The sequence below is a fragment of the Pseudophryne corroboree genome, chromosome 10 (assembly GCF_028390025.1).
Source record: "Pseudophryne corroboree isolate aPseCor3 chromosome 10, aPseCor3.hap2, whole genome shotgun sequence".
In the NCBI taxonomy this organism is placed as follows: Eukaryota; Metazoa; Chordata; class Amphibia; order Anura; family Myobatrachidae; genus Pseudophryne; species Pseudophryne corroboree.
Window position 1 is genome coordinate 329,935,009 of NC_086453.1, and position 20,644 is coordinate 329,955,652.

Below are 20,644 nucleotides of genomic sequence, written 5' to 3' on the forward strand. Positions count from 1 at the left end.
TTCCACGCAAGAATTTTCCTAAGGGATCTGTTGGACAAATGGTCAGGGTCGCATCTTCAGATGCACCTACGGATAACCCTGTCTCCAAGGACAAGGGTGTCTCTTCTGTGGTGGTTGCAGAGTCCTCATCTATTGGAGGGCCGCAGATTCGGCATACAGGATTGGATCCTGGTGACCACGGACGCCAGCCTGAGAGGCTGGGGAGCAGTCACACAAGGAAGAAACTTCCAGGGAGTATGGACGAGCCTGGAAACGTCTCTTCACATAAACATTCTGGAACTAAGAGCAATATACAATGCTCTAAGCCAGGCAGAACCTCTGCTTCAGGGAAAACCGGTGTTGATCCAGTCGGACAACATCACGGCAGTCGCCCATGTGAACAGACAGGGCGGCACAAGAAGCAGGAGTGCAATGGCAGAAGCTGCAAGGATTCTTCGCTGGGCAGAGAATCATGTGATAGCGCTGTCAGCAGTGTTCATCCCGGGAGTGGACAACTGGGAAGCAGACTTCCTCAGCAGACACGATCTTCACCCGGGAGAGTGGGGACTTCATCCAGAAGTCTTCCACATGCTGGTAACCCGTTGGGAAAGACCAATGGTGGACATGATGGCGTCTCGCCTCAACAAAAAACTGGACAGGTATTGCGCCAGGTCAAGAGATCCGCAGGCAATAGCTGTGGACGCGCTGGTAACGCCTTGGGTGTACCAGTCGGTGTATGTGTTTCCTCCTCTGCCTCTCATACCAAAAGTATTGAGAATTATACGGCAAAGAGGCGTAAGAACGATACTAGTGGTTCCGGATTGGCCAAGAAGGACTTGGTACCCGGAACTTCAAGAGATGATCACGGAAGATCCGTGGCCTCTACCTCTAAGGAGGGACTTGCTTCAGCAGGGTCCCTGTCTGTTTCAAGACTTACCGCGGCTGCGTTTGACGGCATGGCGGTTGAACGCCGGATCCTAATGGAAAAAGGCATGCCGGAAGAAGTCATTCCTACTTTGATTAAAGCAAGGAAAGAAGTAACCGTGCAACATTATCACCGAATTTGGCGAAAATATGTTGCGTGGTGCGAAGATCGGAGTGCTCCGACGGAGGAATTTCAACTGGGTCGATTCCTACATTTCCTGCAATCAGGATTGTCTATGGGTCTCAAATTGGGATCTATTAAGGTTCAAATTTCGGCCCTGTCGATTTTCTTTCAAAAAGAATTGGCTTCAGTCCCTGAAGTCCAGACCTTTGTTAAGGGAGTGCTGCATATACAGCCTCCTGTGGTGCCTCCAGTGGCACCGTGGGATCTCAATGTAGTTTTGGATTTTCTAAAATCTCATTGGTTTGAACCACTAAATAAGGTGGATTTGAAATATCTCACTTGGAAAGTGACCATGCTTCTAGCCCTGGCTTCTGCCAGGAGAGTGTCAGAATTGGCAGCTTTATCTTACAAAAGCCCATATCTGATTTTCCATTCGGACAGGGCAGAACTGCGGACTCGTCCGCATTTTCTCCCTAAGGTGGTGTCAGCATTTCATCTGAACCAGCCTATTGTAGTGCCTGCGGCTACAAGTGACTTGGAGGACTCCAAGTTACTGGACGTTGTCAGAGCATTAAAAATATATATTGCAAGAACAGCTGGAGTCAGAAAATCTGACTCGTTGTTTATATTGTATGCACCCAACAAGATGGGTGCTCCTGCGTCTAAGCAGACGATTGCTCGTTGGATCTGTAGCACAATCCAACTGGCACATTCTGTGGCAGGCCTGCCACAGCCTAAATCTGTAAAGGCCCACTCCACAAGGAAGGTGGGCTCATCTTGGGCGGCTGCCCGAGGGGTCTCGGCATTACAACTTTGCCGAGCAGCTACGTGGTCAGGGGAGAACACGTTTGTAAAATTTTACAAATTTGATACTCTGGCTAAGGAGGACCTGGAGTTCTCTCATTCGGTGCTGCAGAGTCATCCGCACTCTCCCGCCCGTTTGGGAGCTTTGGTATAATCCCCATGGTCCTTTCAGGAACCCCAGCATCCACTAGGACGATAGAGAAAATAAGATTTTACTTACCGATAAATCTATTTCTCGGAGTCCGTAGTGGATGCTGGGCGCCCATCCCAAGTGCGGATTATCTGCATAAATTGTACATAGTTATTGTTAACTTATTCGGGTTATTGTTGTAGGAAGCCATCTTTCAGAGGCTCCGCTGTTATCATACTGTTAACTGGGTTTAGATCACAAGTTGTACGGTGTGATTGGTGTGGCTGGTATGAGTCTTACCCGGGATTCAAAATCCTCCCTTATTGTGTACGCTCGTCCGGGCACAGTACCTAACTGGAGTCTGGAGGAGGGTCATAGGGGGAGGAGCCAGTGCACACCACCTGATCGGAAAAAGCTTTACTTTTTGTGCCCTGTCTCCTGCGGAGCCGCTATTCCCCATGGTCCTTTCAGGAACCCCAGCATCCACTACGGACTCCGAGAAATAGATTTATCGGTAAGTAAAATCTTATTTTTTGCAGAAAAAAAAGTTTTTTTTAACTCCTATAATATACAGTAAGTCCCATAACTGCATTGGAAACAATTGAATACACCATGGGGGGGGGGGCAAATTACCGCGACTAATTACCCATTGCCCTTACTTTCCCCTCTTACTTTCCTATCATTTAAACGCCTCATGAACCCAACTTAGCAAGAGGAGTTGGAATAGTTGCTCAGACTGTTTGACCTTGGGGGTCATTCCGAGTTGTTCGCTCGCAAGCTGCTTTTAGCAGCTTTGCACACGCTAAGCCGCCGCCTACTGGGAGTGAATCTTAGCTTCTTAAAATTGCGAACGAAAGATTCGCAATGTTGCGATAAGACATCTCTGTGCAGTTTCTGAGTAAATCGAAACTTACTCGGCATCTGCGATCAGTTCAGTGCTTGTCGTTCCTGGTTTGACGTCACAAACACACCCAGCGTTCGCCCAGACACTCCTCCGTTTCTCCAGCCACTCCCGCGTTTTTCCCAGAAACGGTAGCGTTTTTTCACACACACCCATAAAACGGCCAGTTTCCGCCCAGAAACACCCACTTCCTGTCAATCACATTACGATCACCAGAACGAAGAAAAAAATGTGAGTAAAATTCCTAACTGCATAGCAAAATTACTTGGCGCAGTCGCAGTGCGAACATTGCGCATGCGCACTAAGCGGAAAATCGCTGCGATGCGAAGAAATTTACCGAGCGAACAACTCGGAATGACCCCCCTTGTTTGGAACCTTATGGAAGCCCTAAGTTTAAGCTAAATAATGGGAGCCCTTATATAGTCACTATGGTCACCTGGTGGCCAGGGTCTGCTGGGCACTGCTCATAGGACACCGGTAAAAATGATTTGCTTGGCTTAAAATTATAATATCTTAAATTTAGTTTTATCTGTAGTATCTCATTAACAAGCACAATTTCCCTGATATACATGCATCGGTGAGCACATACACCCACGTAAGCAGACACATTGTGACCACTGATCCATACTTCCGCTATTTCTGCTTTCCATCCAGAATACAAAGATACCACACATAGCTCACAACGGTGCAAAATGTCCTTAAGAACCTGTACTAAACATTCACCTCTAATTAGTGTCAGTCCCACCTAGGCAGCAGTACATAGCCTCTTGGGTACACTAAAAGAAATAGCGGATCATTGTACATTTTATTCATATATATATTTGTTCAAGACATATGAATACAATTTCTGCTGTGAAAAGATTGACATATATTAATTGTTTTGCTGGAACCTTGTAATAAAAATACAGGGTGATTCAAAAGTCGGAGTACACCCTTTTGTTTCAAAAATTGTGCAGCGAAAACTGAATACTCCAGTAAGGTATGGGTGAGGTGGGCTATCTTTCAGGGTATGTACAGAACATGGGCGCATTCTTGAAATCAGCCATTTTGAATCTAAGTCAGTTTTCCCATCTTCTGCAGTTTTTGAAACAAAATGGTGTACTGCGACTTTTGAATCACCCTGTATAACCGGCCTATTCGTCATCAGTAATGAGCCTGTTACGTATACAGAAATGCTACTTAAGTAAAGGGCCCATTATTAGGGTCCCGATGGGGCCACCTACTAATCAGCAAACTCAAGCAGCGGGATGTAATGCTGTCCGAGAGGTCTAAGGTTGTGGAGAAGGATCCAATTGGATCCCTCTGATGCCTCCGCATGGTGACCCTGCCATGCACAGAAGGCCGCAAGCCAGTGGTAAGGAATGCTGCTACTTCGGTAGCTGAGTTAGAGGATCGTGGAGACAGTTGCTTTTGAGAGCAGCTGTCCTCGCATCAGAGCAATTCTAGTAATTAAGTATCCCATTCGTACCTTGGCCCCCAATGATAAATAGCCCCCATACTGCTTTGTTAGAAAGAACATACTAACTTGAGGTACCCATACCATGTAGCAACAATTGAGGCTAGTAATGGGAGAATTTTATTAGTGATGGCGCAATAGTCGAAGCAACCACAATTTGACTTGTGCTCAGGGGCTGGAATTACCAACAGGACAGCCGGGCAGTTGTCGAGGGGCCTCCACACACAGGGGGCCTCCATACTTATAACTTTCTAATTAGTGTGGTAGTGTGGGGGGGGGGGGTCTAAGGCATATGTGAACTGGGGTTTGTATGTGGCTAATGTGAATTGTGGGCATTACATTGTGTTTATAGCATTTGTGATGCTGGAAGTATTTACACTTTATACTTCTTATATTGTTTTTGTTGGGAATGATGTGTGTGCAGGTGTAGATACTTGCAGAGTTATATAAGCACACACCGGCGAATGAGCCCAACTAAACAACACAGTTACTTAACTGGTGGTGTTGGTTTACTGAAGTATAACATGTACAGCCGTACTCACTGTTGTATACACACTGGTTCTCATGGATTGAAGCTTCAGCATAGTGGGGTTTCAATTAGTGATGAGCGGGTTCGGTTCGTCGGAATCCGAACCTGCCCGAACTTCACCTTTTTTTGCACGGTTCCGAGCAACTCAGATTCTCGCGCCTTGCTCGGTTAACCTGAGCGCGCCCAAACGTCATCATCCCGCTGTCGGATTCTCGCGAGATTCGTATTCTATATAAAGAGACGCGCGTCGCCACCATTTTTCACTCGTGCATTGGAGATGATCGTGAGAGGACGTGGCTGGCGTCCTCTCAGTTTCTATGTTCAGGGGGCTGCAAATATCTGTGCTCAGTGTGCTGCAAATATCTGTGCTCAGTGTGCTGCAAATATCTACGTTCTCTGCCTGAAAAATGCTCCATATCTGTGCTCAGTGTGCTGCAAATATCTGTGCTCGCACTGCTTTATTGTGGGGACTGGGGACCAGCAGTATTATATAGGAGGAGTACAGTGCAGAGTTTTGCTGACCAGTGACCAGTGACCACCAGTATTATACGTTCTCTGCCTGAAAAACGCTCCATATCTGTGCTCAGTGTGCTGCAAATATCTGTGCTACTGCTCACACTGCTTTATTGTGGGGACTGGGGACCAGCAGTATTATATAGGAGGAGTACAGTGCAGTTTTGCTGACCAGTGACCAGTGACCACCAGTATTATACGTTCTCTGCCTGAAAAACGCTCCATATCTGTGCTCAGTGTGCTGCAAATATCTGTGCTCACACTGCTTTATTGTGGGGACTGGGGACCAGCAGTATTATATAGGAGGAGTACAGTGCAGTTTTTCTGACCAGTGACCAGTGACCACCAGTATTATACGTTCTCTGCCTGAAAAACGCTCCATATCTGTGCTGCATTGTAGTATATATAGTAGGAGTACAGTGCATAATTTTGCTGACCACCAGTATATAATATATAGCAGTACGGTACAGTAGACCACTGCTCTACCTACCTCTGTGTCGTCAATTATACTATCCATCCATACCTGTGGTGCATTTCAGTTTTGCACAGTTTGCTGACCACCAGTATATAATATATAGCAGTACGGTACAGAAGGCCACTGCTCTACCTACCTCTGTGTCGTCAAGTATACTATCCATCCATACCTGTGGTGCATTTCAGTTTTGCACAGTTTGCTGACCACCAGTATATAATATATAGCAGTACGGTACAGAAGGCCACTGCTCTACCTACCTCTGTGTCGTCAAGTATACTATCCATCCATACCTGTGGTGCATTTCAGTTTTGCACAGTTTGCTGACCACCAGTATATAATATATAGCAGTACGGTACAGAAGGCCACTGCTCTACCTACCTCTGTGTCGTCAAGTATACTATCCATCCATATCTGTGGTGCATTTCAGTTTTGCACAGTTTGCTGACCACCAGTATATAATATATAGCAGTATGGTACAGTAGGCCACTGCTCTACCTACCTCTGTGTCGTCAAGTATACTATCCATCCATACCTGTGGTGCATTTCAGTTTTGCACAGTTTGCTGACCACCAGTATATAATATATAGCAGTACGGTACAGAAGGCCACTGCTCTACCTACCTCTGTGTCGTCAAGTATACTATCCATCCATACCTGTGGTGCATTTCAGTTTTACACAGTTTGCTGACCACCAGTATATAATATATAGCAGTAAGGTACAGAAGGCCACTGCTCTACCTACCTCTGTGTCGTCAAGTATACTATCCATCCATACCTGTGGTGCATTTCAGTTTTGCACAGTTTGCTGGCCACCAGTATATAATATATAGCAGTACGGTACAGAAGGCCACTGCTCTACCTACCTCTGTGTCGTCAAGTATACTATCCATCCATACCTGTGGTGCATTTAAGTTTTTGTGCGCAGTATATATAGTAGTAGGCCATTGCTATTGAAACTGGCATATAATTCCACACATTAAAAAATGGAGAACAAAAATGTGGAGGGTAAAATAGGGAAAGATCAAGATCCACTTCCACCTCGTGCTGAAGCTGCTGCCACTAGTCATGGCCGAGACGATGAAATGCCATCAACGTCGTCTGCCAAGGCCGATGCCCAATGTCATAGTAGAGAGCATGTAAAATCCAAAAAACAAAAGTTCAGTAAAATGACCCAAAAATCAAAATTAAAAGCGTCTGATGAGAAGCGTAAACTTGCCAATATGCCATTTACGACACGGAGTGGCAAGGAACGGCTGAGGCCCTGGCCTATGTTCATGGCTAGTGGTTCAGATTCACATGAGGATGGAAGCACTCATCCTCTTGCTAGAAAAATAAAAAGACTTAAGCTGGCAAAAGCACAGCAAAGAACTGTGCGTTCTTCTAAATCACAAATCCCCAAGGAGAGTCCAATTGTGTCGGTTGCGATGCCTGACCTTCCCAACACTGGACGGGAAGAGGTGGCGCCTTCCACCATTTGCACACCCCCTGCAAGTGCTGGAAGGAGCACCTGCAGTCCAGTTCCTGATAGTCAAATTGAAGATGTCACTGTTGAAGTACACCAGGATGAGGATATGGGTGTTGCTGGCGCTGGGGAGGAAATTGACAAGGAGGATTCTGATGGTGAGGTGGTTTGTTTAAGTCAGGCACCCGGGGAGACACCTGTTGTCCGTGGGACGAATATGGCCATTGACATGCCTGGTCAAATTACAAAAAAAATCACCTCTTCGGTGTGGAATTATTTCAACAGAAATGCGGACAACTGGTGTCAAGCCGTGTGTTGCCTTTGTCAAGCTGTAATAAGTAGGGGTAAGGACGTTAACCACCTCGGAACATCCTCCCTTATACGTCACCTGGACTGCATTCATCAGAAGTCATTGACAAGTTCAAAAACTTTGGGTGACAGCGGAAGCAGTCCACTGCCAACTAAATCCTTTCCTCTTGTAACCAAGCTCCTGCAAACCACACCACCAACTCCCTCAGTGTCAATTTCCTCCTTACACAGGAAAGCCAATAGTCCTGCAGGCCATGTCACTGTCAAGTCTGACGAGTCCTCTCCTGCCTGGGATTCCTCCGATGCATCCTTGAGTGTAACGCCTACTGCTGCTGGCGCTGCTGTTGTTGCTGCTGGGAGTCGATCGTCATCCCAGAGGGGAAGTCGGAGGACCACTTGTACTACTTCCAGTAAGCAATTGACTGTCCAACAGTCCTTTGCGAGGAAGATGAAATATCACAGCAGTCATCCTGCTGCAAAGCGGATAACTCAGGCCTTGGCAGCCTGGGTGGTGAAAAACGTGTTTCCGGTATCCACCGTTAATTCACAGCGAACTAGAGAATTTCTTGAGGTACTGTGTCCCCGGTACCAAATACCATCTAGGTTCCATTTCTCTAGGCAGGCGATACCGAGAATGTACACAGACCTCAGAAAAAGAGTCACCAGTGTCCTAAAAAATGCAGTTGTACCAAATGTCCACTTAACCACAGACATGTGGACAAGTGGAGCAGGGCAGACTCAGGACTATATGACTGTGACAGCCCACTGGGTAGATGTATTGCCTCCCGCAGCAAGAACAGCAGCGGCGGCACCAGTAGCAGCATCTCGCAAACGCCAACTCGTTCCTAGGCAGGCTACGCTTTGTATCACCGCTTTCCATAAGAGGCACACAGCTGACAACCTCTTACGGAAACTGAGGAACATCATCGCAGAATGGCTTACCCCAATTAGACTCTCCTGGGGATTTGTGACATCGGACAACGCCACCAATATTGTGTGTGCATTACATGTGGGAAAATTCCAGCACGTCCAATGTTTTGCACATACATTGAATTTGGTGGTGAGAATTATTTAAAAAACGACAGGGGCGTGCAAGAGATGCTGTCGGTGGCCCGAAGAATAGCGGGCCACTTTCGGCATTCAGCCACCGTGTGCCGAAGACTGGAGCACCAGCAAACACTCCTGAACCTGCCCTGCCATCATCTGAAGCAAGAGGTGGTAACGAGGTGGAATTCAACCCTCTATATGCTTCAGAGGATGGAGGAGCAGCAAAAGGCCATTCAAGCCTATACAGCTACCTACGATATAGGCAAAGGAGGGGGAATGCACCTGAATCAAGCGCAGTGGAGAATGATTTCAACGTTGTGCAAGGTTCTGCAACCCTTTGAACTTGCCACACGTGAAGTCAGTTCAGACACTGCCAGCCTGAGTCAGGTCATTCCCCTCATCATGCTTTTGCAGAAGAAGCTGGAGAGATTGAAGGAGGAGCTAAAACAGAGCGATTCCGCTAGGCATGTGGGACTTGTGGATGGAGCCCTTAATTCGCTTAACCAGGATTCACGGGTGGTCAATCTGTTGAAATCAGAGCACTACATTTTGGCCACCGTGCTCGATCCTAGATTTAAAACCTACGTTGTATCTCTCTTTCCAGCAGACACAAGTCTGCAGAGGTTCAAAGACCTGCTGGTGAGAAAATTGTCAAGTCAAGCGGAACGTGACCCGTCAACAGCTCCTCCTTCACATTCTCCCGCAACAGGGGCTGCGAGGAAAAGGCTAAGAATTCCGAGCCAACCCGCTGGCGGTGATGCAGGGCAGTCTGGAGCGAGTGCTGACATCTGGTCCGGACTGAAGGACCTGCCAACGATTACTGACATGTTGTCTACTGTCACTGCATATGATTCTGTCACCATTGAAAGAATGGTGGAGGATTATATGAGTGACCGCATCCAAGTAGGCACGTCAGACAGTCCGTACGTATACTGGCAGGAAAAAGAGGCAATTTGGAGGCCCTTGCAGAAACTGGCTTTATTTTACCTAAGTTGCCCCCCCTCCAGTGTGTACTCCGAAAGATTGTTTAGTGCAGCCGCTCACCTTGTCAGCAATCGGCGTACGAGGTTACTTCCAGAAAATGTGGAGAAGATGATGTTCATCAAAATGAATTATAATCAATTCCTCCGTTGAGACATTCACCAGCAATTGCCTCCAGAAAGTACACAGGGACCTGAGATGGTGGATTACAGTGGGGACGAATTAATAATCTGTGAGGAGGGGGATGTACACAGTGAAAGGGGTGAGGAATCGGAGGATGAGGAGGAGGTGGACATCTTGCCTCTGTAGAGCCAGTTTGTGCAAGGAGAGATTGATTGCTTCTTTTTTGGTGGGGGCCCAAACCAACCAGTCATTTCAGTCACAGTCGTGTGGCAGACGCTGTGGCTGAAATGATGGGTTTGTTAAAGTGTGCATGTCCTGTTTATACAACATAAGGGTGGGTGGGAGGGCCCAAGGACAATTCCAGCTTGCACCTCTTTTTTCTTTCATTTTTCTTTGCATCATGTACAGTTTGGGGACTATTTTTTGAAGTGCCATCCTGTCTGACACTGCAGTGCCACTCCTAGATGGGCCAGGTGTTTGTGTCGGCCACTTGGGTCGCTTAGCTTAGTCATCCAGCGACCTCGGTGCAAATTTTAGGACTAAAAATAATATTGTGAGGTGTTCAGAATAGACTGGAAATGAGTGGAAATTATGGTTATTGAGGTTAATAATACTATGGGATCAAAATGACCCCCAAATTCTATGATTTAAGCTGTTTTTGAGGTGTTTTTGTAAAAAACACCCGAATCCAAAACACACCCGAATCCGACAAAAAAATTTCAGGGAGGTTTTGCCAAAACACGGCCGCGGAACCGAATCCAAAACCAAAACACAAAACCCGAAAAATGTCCGGTGCACATCACTAGTTTCAATACAGCATACCAGCCAGTGAGTGTATGCTGCTGGCAGATAATGGTACAGGATTCAGGAATAGCTTTATGCAGATAATCATTGGGGTCTCTCTGGAGTTATGTGGGAGACTTGTGTCTCCACTATGTAACTTCTCACAGGGGGCGGCATTTATCAAAGCTTAGAGAGAGAAAACATGGTGAGTGATAAAGTACTAAATAATAAACTTCGGGTTGGGTATGGGTGACCGGCATTTGGGAATCTATCCGGTCACCATGCTGACGCAGGGATCCCGGGGTTTAGAATGCCGGCGGGGAAAGGGGGGTGATTGCAACGAAGCCCCTTGTGCGCTTGCCACAGGTGTCGTGGAAATAGTCCCTGTTAGGTGGCATTCCGACTGTCGGGACTTTGAGGGGTCGGTATGAAGGCGTCGGTATTGTGACTGGCAGTGACCAAGCTTTGATAAATACTCCCCCACAGTCTTTAACAGAACTAGGGGGGTAATTCAGACCTGATCGCTGCTGTGCGTTTTCGCACAGTGGGCGATCAGGTCTGTACTGCGCATGCGTATGCACCGGGCATCGGTGCATAGCGAAAGGATGGTGCGAAAAAAGTGATCGCGTGGGCGATCGCAAGGTGACTTGCAGGAAGAGGTAATTTGTGGTAGTGTCCGGGAAAACGCAGGAGGGACCAGGCGTTTGGAGGGAGGGTTTCTGACGTCAGCCCCGTCCCCGATCATCGCAGCGGCTGAGTAAGTCCTGGGCTGAGCAGAGACTGCACAAACTGATGTTTGTGCATCTCTGCTACAAATGCAAACGCACACCTGCACACAAAATATACCCTCTCCCTGTAGGCAGCGACGACCTGATCGAAAGGGGGGCAAAAAAACGCACCCTAGCGATCAGTCTGAATTACCACCTAAGGGTCTACAACAGTGTTTCCCAACCGCGGTCCTCAAGGCACACTAACAGTCCTGGTTTTAGTGATATCCAGGCTTGAACACAGGTGACTAAATTAGTACCTCAGTTATTTTGATTTAACCATCTGTGCTGAAGCCTGGATATCACTAAAACCTGCACTGTTGGTGTGCCTTGAGGACCGCGGTTGGGAATGCCTGGTCTACAAGATGGCTGCAGTAACATGGTACAGTAATACATCAGGTTGGAGGACAGACCTCCCTGGGTCCTAGTGCCCAGCATGTATGTGCAGTAAGAAGACAGTGCAGTAGCAGACTGTCTTCTAACAGTTTTTACTAATATCAGCAGCATATCATATTGACAATTTCATTGATGCCCTGGGGTCCCCACAAAACTTAATCTGGCCCTGGATAGGTGACTCACGCACTGGATCCTGCGGGGATCCAGGTTGCTAGCCTGGTGTTTAGTCAGGTAAAGAACAGGAGCTAGTGGTGGGAGGATATGGGAGCAGATAATGAGAACATACAGGATCAGCCAAGAGATAAGGAAAGATAGGTAAGCCTAGAAAATGCATGAAGACCACTTGTCTTTGTTGTGAAAGGGGGCAGGGCAAGTCCTTGGTGACTCAGGGGCCAATTCAGACCCTGACGCTGATGTGCAAAAAAAACGCTATGAAGCGATTTCTGCGCATGCGCGTACACCAGTACGCGCATGTGCACGGTTCTCAACTGGGTTCTCTTCAGGACGCAGTTTAAGGCCTGGAGAGGGGCAGGAACCGTTTTAGGGGCGCGGTCTGGACAAGGCAGGCATGTCCGGACTCTTTGCGGGGTGGTCACACACAGCTGCTACGACCCTTAACATGGTGGGTAGCTGTTTGTCTTTGCCAGGATGACCTTGGCTTCATCCTGGTGGAGCAGGGCTGGGACTACGATTATGGAATTGCATTTTCACGCTTCCAAACAAAGTGGGTGAGTATGGGTTTTGCACTGGGGCTCAATACCATACAACGCTCAGTGATTGTGAATACGGTCCATGTGTTGCTGTATTATTTCTTGCATTTCCCTGTTTTATGGAGGAACATTGAGTTTTTAATAGAAATGACGACAATGAACTCCTCCTGTCACTAATACTGTATCTCCTTTCTTTTCTCCGCAGCTTGCTCCGAGGATGCCGGCACAAGTCTATACTTTGTGAATACCTCCTTGCTGCAGATCACCTTTTCCAGCACAGTGGGGGTGTTCATCCCCTGCCCTGTGGCCGGATCGCCCAGCGCCACTCTCCGATGGTACCTGGGGACGGGAGATGACATTTATGACGTGCCTCACATCAGGCACGTCCACGCCAATGGCACACTCCAGCTGTACCCCTTCTCCCAGTCCGCTTTCAATAGCTTTATACATGACAATGACTATTTCTGTGCAGCCGAGAACTCCGCTGGCAAAATCCGGAGTCCAAACATCCGCGTCAAAGCTGGTAAGTGGAGTAGCGGCCGGTGGTTACTGCTGGAATAGGTTTAGTGTGGCATTAAAACAAATGAGAGAAACAGTTGTCTGTAAACAAGAAAAAACCCTCTACCCATACCCCCCTAACCCTCCGACCCGTAGCCTTACTCTAACCGCCCCCCCACCCCTCCATGCGGCCTTATCCTAACTCTCCCCGTTGGTGCCTAAACCTACCCCCCCTTCCTACAGCCTAACAGGATGCAAGCAGTCGGTATTCTGGCACCGGCAGTTGATCCATATGGGGATCCCGGTGTCGGCATTCCGACTAGTGTCGGGATTCCGACTGCCGACATCCCAAACGTCAGCATCCCGTCAGGACAAATACTGTTGTAAAAGGACAGAGAAGTCTTAAAAGAAGCTACATATGAGTGTTTCCTATGTGTCATTATTATTGTTACCGGTTATTTATATAGCACACACATATTCCGCAGCGCTTTCCAGAGAATATTTGGCCATTCACATCAGTCCCTGCCCCAGTGGAGTTTACAATCTATATTCCCTACCACATGTACACGCACACACAAGGGTTAATTTTTGTTGGGATCCAATTAATCTACCAGTATATTTTTGGATTGTGGGAGGAAACCGGAGTACCCAGAGGAAACCCACGCAAGTACGGGGAAAATATACAAACTCCACACAGTTAGGGCCATGGTGGGAATTGAACCCATGACCTCAGTCCTGTGAAGCAGTAATTCTAACCATTACACCATCCGTACTGCCCTATAATGTAATTATATTGAAATTGTCAGAGAAGCAAATATCTGTTTATAGGTAAATATTGTCATCTGATTACTAAGGTTCAATATATTCTTATACAGTATTTTAACAATTGTGTCATCGACTAAAGAATAATGTGGCCCTTGTTGGCGCAGGTGGTGGCACAACTGCATGTAACCTGGGTCTCGTAGAATCTGTCAGGATGTGACATCATATTGGCAAATTACTTTCAAAATGAGACTTATGTTTTTTATATTCTTGCTGTACAACAGAAAGAGATGCTCAAGATAAGCAACATTTCCAACATTTTTCATAGTTACCTGTCCACCAGGGGGCAGCCTCCCATTATTATCTGGGTTAGTTACTAGTACCACCCTAGTTGCAACTGTCCAGTGTGACGGGATAGGCGTACTGACTGTTGACTATGCACCAACGGTGTGTCCCCAAGTGGTTGGACGGTTGCATCATGCTCTTGCACTCACACTCCTGTAGCTGCTGCAGTATCTCTGCCGGCTGTTCTGGCTAACTCCTATCTGAGCACTTACTGTGGATCAGGTACGTTCAGTGGCGAAGAGAGAGGCGTGGAGAGGGTACAAATTACCTGGGCCCAGGTCTGTTGGAAGAGCCCAGTGGGGGCCCATGTCCACACTTCCTGTGATTAGGCCATGCCCCCTGAAAAGTACCTGGGCCCAGCTAGGCACTCCACTGCCCTGGCTAGGGAGACATGCCGTGCTCCTGTGAGTGGGTGCTTCTCATATGCTAGACACGCCCCCAAAGAGGTGTGGCCATGCCCCCAGCATGCTGTGGTCACACCCCCTCCAGGGGGGGAAGGAGGGCCCAAGAAGTTCTTATACCGGGGCCTAGGATTTCTCTTGGCAGCCATGGGTATGTTGAGTAGCTTGCAAATGCAGGACAGCCTGGGGTAGTGAAATGTCAGCTTTATTCCGTTGGTCATAGGGGGTGGGATGTACTAAAGGAAAAATGCGGTAAAACCCCCGAAAACGGGGGTTTTACCGCATTTTCAAATGTATTAAGAGTAAGACCCTACCGCCGGTTTTTCGCAGTCCCCTGTAGAAGCCTATGGGCTTCTTATCACCGACCGCCGCCGCCGACCCCCCTCCCCGCCGTCATACCTTCCTCCAGGCTGCCCTGGTACCGGAAGGTAATATCCTCCTCCCCCTAGCAACGCAGTCGGAGGTCCTTCCGGCTGCAGGGGGGAGGAAGAGGCGCTGGGGGCAGCCTGCTGCTGCTATCCGGCGTCTAGGCATTGTGAAGATCCCGGGGAGGTGACGGAGACCCCCGCAGACCACCTCACAGGTATCGCGGGGGGCCTCTGTCACCGCATTGCGATATTGATCGCATATGTTAGTACATATGCAATCAACATCGCTGCGATAAGCGGCGAGGGGCAGCGATGTATTTTAATACGTCCCGCCCAGGATCACAACAGAGCAAGGACAGGTGTTATCAAAGGAACAAGCAAAATCTATTACGAATTGTGTTTATTAGGTGAATTACTTATTCCAAATGAATCCACATACAACACAAGCATGAAGAAGTTTACATAAGTTTTAATGAACGATTATATGCAGAATAGGAACATAGGGGGTGATTCCGAGTTGTTCGCTCGCTAGCAGATTTTAGCAGCATTGCACACGCTAGGCCGCCGCCCTCTGGGAGTGTATCTTAGCTTAGCAGAATTGCGAACGAAAGATTAGCAGAATTGCGAATAGAAATTTCGCAGCAGTTTCTGAGTAGCTCCAGACCTACTCATAAATAGCGATCAGTTCAGTCAGTTTTGTTCCTGGTTTGACGTCACACACACGCCCAGCGTTCGGCCAGCCACTCCCCTGTTTCTCCAGACACTCCCGCGTTTTTCCCTGAAACGCCTGCGTTTTTCCGCACACTCCCAGAAAACGGACAGTTTCGCCCAGAAACACCCACTTCCTGTCAATCACACTACGATCACTTCAACGATGAAAAATCTTCGTTCGGACGTGAGTGAATCTACTAAGTTTTGTGCTAAAATACTAGCCGCATGCGCACTGTGAACCATGCGCATGCGCATTTTTGCCTTAATCGCTCTGTTGCGAAAATTGGCAACGAGCGAACAACTCGGAATGACCCCCATAGGGGGTTATTCTTTTTTACCAAACCAAAAAAGCACACTAATAGGCAAAACCATGTTGCACTGCAGGTGTGGCAGATATAACGTGCAGAGAGAGTTAGATTTGGGTGGGTTATATTGTTTCTGTGCAGGGTAAATACTGGCTGCTTTATTTTTACACTGCAATTTAGATTTCAGTTTGAACCCACCCCACCCAAATCTAACTCTCTCTGCACATGTCACATCTGCCCCCCCTGCAGTGCACATGGTTTTGCCCAATTGCTAAAAAATGTCCTGCTGCGATCAACTTGGAATTACCCCCATGGTTTTGGGGGTCATTCCGAGTTGTTCGCTCGCAAGCTGCTTTTAGCAGCTTTGCACACGCTAAGCCGCCGCCTACTGGGAGTGAATCTTAGCATATTAAAATTGCGAACGAAAGATTAGCAGAATTGCGAATAGACACTTCTTAGCAGTTTCTGAGTAGCTCCAGACTTACTCGGCATCTGCGATCAGTTCAGTCAGTTTCGTTCCTGGTTTTACGTCACAAACACACCCAGCGTTCGCCCAGACACTCCTCCGTTTCTCCAGCCACTCCCGCGTTTTTCCCAGAAACGGTAGCGTTTTTTCACACACTCCCATAAAACGGCCAGTTTTCGCCCAGAAACACCCACTTCCTGTCAATCACATTACGATCACCAGAACGAAGAAAAAACATCGTAATGCCGTGAGTAAAAAACCTAACTGCATAGCAAATTTACTTGGCGCAGTCGCACTGCGGACATTGCGCATGCGCATTAGCGACTAATCACTCCGTTGCGAGAAAAAAATACTGAGCGAACAACTCGGAATGACCCCCTTTGCCCATTAGTGTGCTTTTTTGGTTGCTAACAACTCTGAATAAGGCCCAGGAGTATATTTTTATAGACTTTCAGGCTCTTTATCCTCATCAGTGGTTGGGTTTTATTTGCATCAGATGCCAATACAGTTACAAATGACAGTCAAATATATAAAGTTAGCATTTTATATAGTTTGGGTTGATGTCTTTAAGGGTATTATTACGATTTAAGAGGAGAGAGATGACTTTTTGAAGACAGAACAAAATGGAAGTTGGTAAAGAGGAATGAAAAATAATCTTAAAAAGAGTCCAGGCATGTGCAATCACATCCTATAGATCCATCTCCCAGTACATCTTAAGATCTGTAGCCCACAGGCCACAACGGTTGCTGGGGGCCAAGCACTCTAGAACTTGGTCAATTTTAGCAGCCCCCGTAGAAACCTGTGGTCCCCTGTATGTAAATCTAGGTTGTACTTAATACTTGCGGATACCCCCCAAAACACCTATGCCCCCCAAAACACCTATGCCACGCAGTGGCCAAATATCCAGCCACTGGGTTCCAACACAGCACCATTAGTGCAGTTCTATAATAACCACATACATTTACGGCTGTAATCTGATAGAGTCTAGTATTGGAGACACATACAGATGGATCCATGTTTATCTTGGCCTTTAATAGGATTAATTGAGCCAGGTCAGTCAGACTTAATTCCCTGCTGTAATGACTAAGGGGTACATTTACTAAGCAGTGATAAGAGCGCAGAAGTGAGCCAGTGGAGAAGTTGCCCATGGCAACCAATCAGCACTGAAGTAACATCTATAATTTGCATACTATAAAATGATACAGAGCTGCTGATTGGTTGATGGGGAAATTTCTCCACTGTCTCACTTCTCCGTTCTTATCACTGCTTAGTAAATGTACCCCTTAATTCCCTGATCTATTGTTCTCTGTATTGTATTGCAGCTGAGAACAATAGATGAAAGGCTTATGTTAATAAACCATGGTGTGCCTAGGCGCAGCAAAGAAGTCAAGATAAATGTGGACCCATCTGTATAGTTGAGCAATTGGCCAAAGCAAATAATCAGCTTCTGTTGTTTCAAAGACTATGGGGGGGAGGGTGGGGTCCTGTGTGTTATCTCGGGTCTCAAGGGCTGCATCGGGTCTATTAGGATAGCCCCCGGCGACCCTATTAGCAGCGGTAAATTACCGCTGCTAGGGGTGTTAGAGGGCCGAATTTATCCACCCCGCCTCAATGTTTTTATTCTGATATAAAGCTATTACTACTTGCTTTCACCTACAGTAGAGAGTGTACCAGGCATTCATGGAAAAACAGTATAGAGTATGTAATTTGTTTATGTGTTCTAGAATGAAATCTTGATTGTAGACCTAGTGTAAATTGGATTCAGGGTAATTTGTTTAGGCTTAGTTTTTATTAGACATTTGGAGTAAACAGGCTATTTTTATAGCTTCAGTTCCTGGGTTTGATATATCATTATCCCTGTTTTATGCAGTAAAAGTATACAGCGGGAGTCCATGACGGGATGTGTCACAGCGGGTTCTCTAATACTGTATACACAGTGCAGACTTTACATGGGACTGAAAGAAAGGAGCAATAAAAGGGATGTAGAGAAGGGGCGTGTGGCTGGTGACCCACTGTGATGGGATCGTAGCTGAGGGGGTTTCTGGCAATGAATCTACTTCTTGTCTTACTGTTTCCATATAAACACATCTCACCACCCTCACTAACCCGCCATATGTCTGCCAAACTGAGACCTGCGTCTCACGGACAGTGCCAGTTGTTTTGTGGAAGAAACCGCCCATATTGAGGGACCAAGATGGCAGACACACATGCGTCACTGATGTGGGAGGTGCCAATCACCATGGGGGAGATGTAGCACATCTTCTATAGAGAAAAGTGAAGAAGTTGCCCGTAGCAACCAAGCAGATTCTGATTATCATTACATAGCCTTTGCTTGATAAATGGCAGCTAAAAGCTTATTGGTTTCTATGGGCAAACTTATACTTTATCTCTTTAGTAGACTTGATACGTCTCCCCCCAGGGCACAGAGTCAATTACTATGGGTACAGTCACTGGCGTTGCTATAAAGGGTGCAGTGCACCCATTTTTAAAATACTCACCCCTCTGAAGTCCAGCGCCGGCATCCGCAGCGCTATTAGAACACAGTGAAAATGGATCAGCGGCCATTTTCACGGAGTTCTGCGCATGCGCAGTAGAGAAATCTCAGGGAAAATCTCCACCTCGCCATTTTCACGGAGATCTGCGCATGTGCAGTAGAGTCTGAGCCCTCTAGTGCTCAGACACTACAGCGCTCCGGGCAGAGAGGAGGGGGCCCGAACGGAAGAGGCTGAACACGGGCCTCCTCCTCTCTTAAAACGCCCCTGCGTACAGTGTAGTAGAGGAGAATCCCAAGACTTTAACTCCGCTCATAAACTTCAAGTGGACTTACATAACAGCACCCCACTCACTATATATATATATATATATATATATATATATTAGTGATGAGCGGATTCGGTTTTACTCGGTTCTCAAAACGGCATCTTATTAGCTATCCAAAACACGTGACATCCGTGAGCCAATAAGATGCTGTTTTGAGAACCGAGTAAAACCGAATCCGCACATCACTAATATATATATATATATATATATATATATATATGGAAAAGGGGGGATGAGGGATGTATAGCGACCAACGGTGTCAAATTAGGAAAAATTGCCATTAATAAATACAATAAAACTATTTATTTGATGCAAGAATAAAAATAAATAAAGAATGACATATATATAAAATGGGACAACAATACAATCACAACTGGACTAAAACACTTAAAAAGGTACTATAAAACTACAATAAGATCAGAATAAGCAGATTTTCCTTATCTGTGGTATGAGGTAGGTATAGGTCTATACCTACCTCATACCACAGATAAGAAAAATCTGCTTATTCTGATCTTATTGTAGTTTTAAAGTACAGGTTGAGTATCCCATATCCAAATATTCCGAAATACGGACTTTTTTGAGCGAGAGTGAGATAGTGAAATCTTTGTTTTATGATGGCTCAATGTACACAAACTTTGTTTAAAACACAAAGTTATTAAAAATATTGTATTAAATGACCTTCAGGCTGTGTGTATAAGGTGTATATGAAACATAAATGAATTGTGTGAATGTACACACACTTTGTTTAATGCACAAAGTTATTAAAAATATTGGCTAAAATGACCTTCAGGCTGTGTGTATAAGGTGTATATGTAACATAAATGCATTCTGTGCTTAGATTTAGGTCCCATCACCATGATATCTCATTATGGTATGCAATTATTCCAAAATACGGAAAAATCCCATATCCAAAATACCTCTGGTCCCAAGCATTTTGGATAAGGGAGACTCAACCTGTACCTTTTTAAGTGTTTTAGTCCAGTTGTGATTGTATTGTTGTCCCATTTTATATACATGTCATTTTTAATTTATTTTTATTCTTGCATCAAATAAATAGTTTTATTGTATTTATTACTGGCAATTTTTCCTAATTTGACACCGTTGGTCGCTATACATCCCTCATCCCCCCTTTTCCATTTTACCTGTATCAGGGAATTACCACCCCTGTTCATACTGAGGGATCCGGCTGACGCCCCATTAATTCCTTAGGGGAGTGTTACATTATATTGCCATTTTTTTTTAAAACATATCTGTACTATATCACATGTGGCGCAGTATCAATCCTTGTCTTTATATATATATATATATATATATATATATATATATATACATGTGTGTGACATTTCTTCTGGGCGTGGGGGGGGAAGGGGGAAGGATGCACTGGGCCCCAGAGATATAAGTGTACCGGGTCTCGAGATTTTTGTCGCTGAGACGTAAAAATGGGAGAGGGCTGAATAGGCAAGAAAAACATGTAAGAGTCTTTGATTTTTATGAATGGTTAGTTAGGCTATGTTGCTAGGCAGATTAAGGGTATTGGGATGTTTTGTTATTGGTTT

General features: G+C 46.2%; 1 protein-coding gene across 5 annotated transcripts in view; it reads left to right on the forward strand.

Annotated features, from left to right (window-relative positions):
• The window catches only part of DSCAML1 (DS cell adhesion molecule like 1), a 392,568-nt gene that overhangs the window by 43,091 nt on the left and 328,833 nt on the right, over window positions 1–20,644 (forward strand). For all 5 annotated transcript variants that reach the window (XM_063943609.1, XM_063943605.1, XM_063943606.1 and 2 more), the window contains exon 2: window positions 12,618–12,935. In XM_063943609.1, the coding sequence (XP_063799679.1) occupies window positions 12,618–12,935 (318 nt within the window). The remainder of the gene's footprint in view (window positions 1–12,617; window positions 12,936–20,644) is intronic.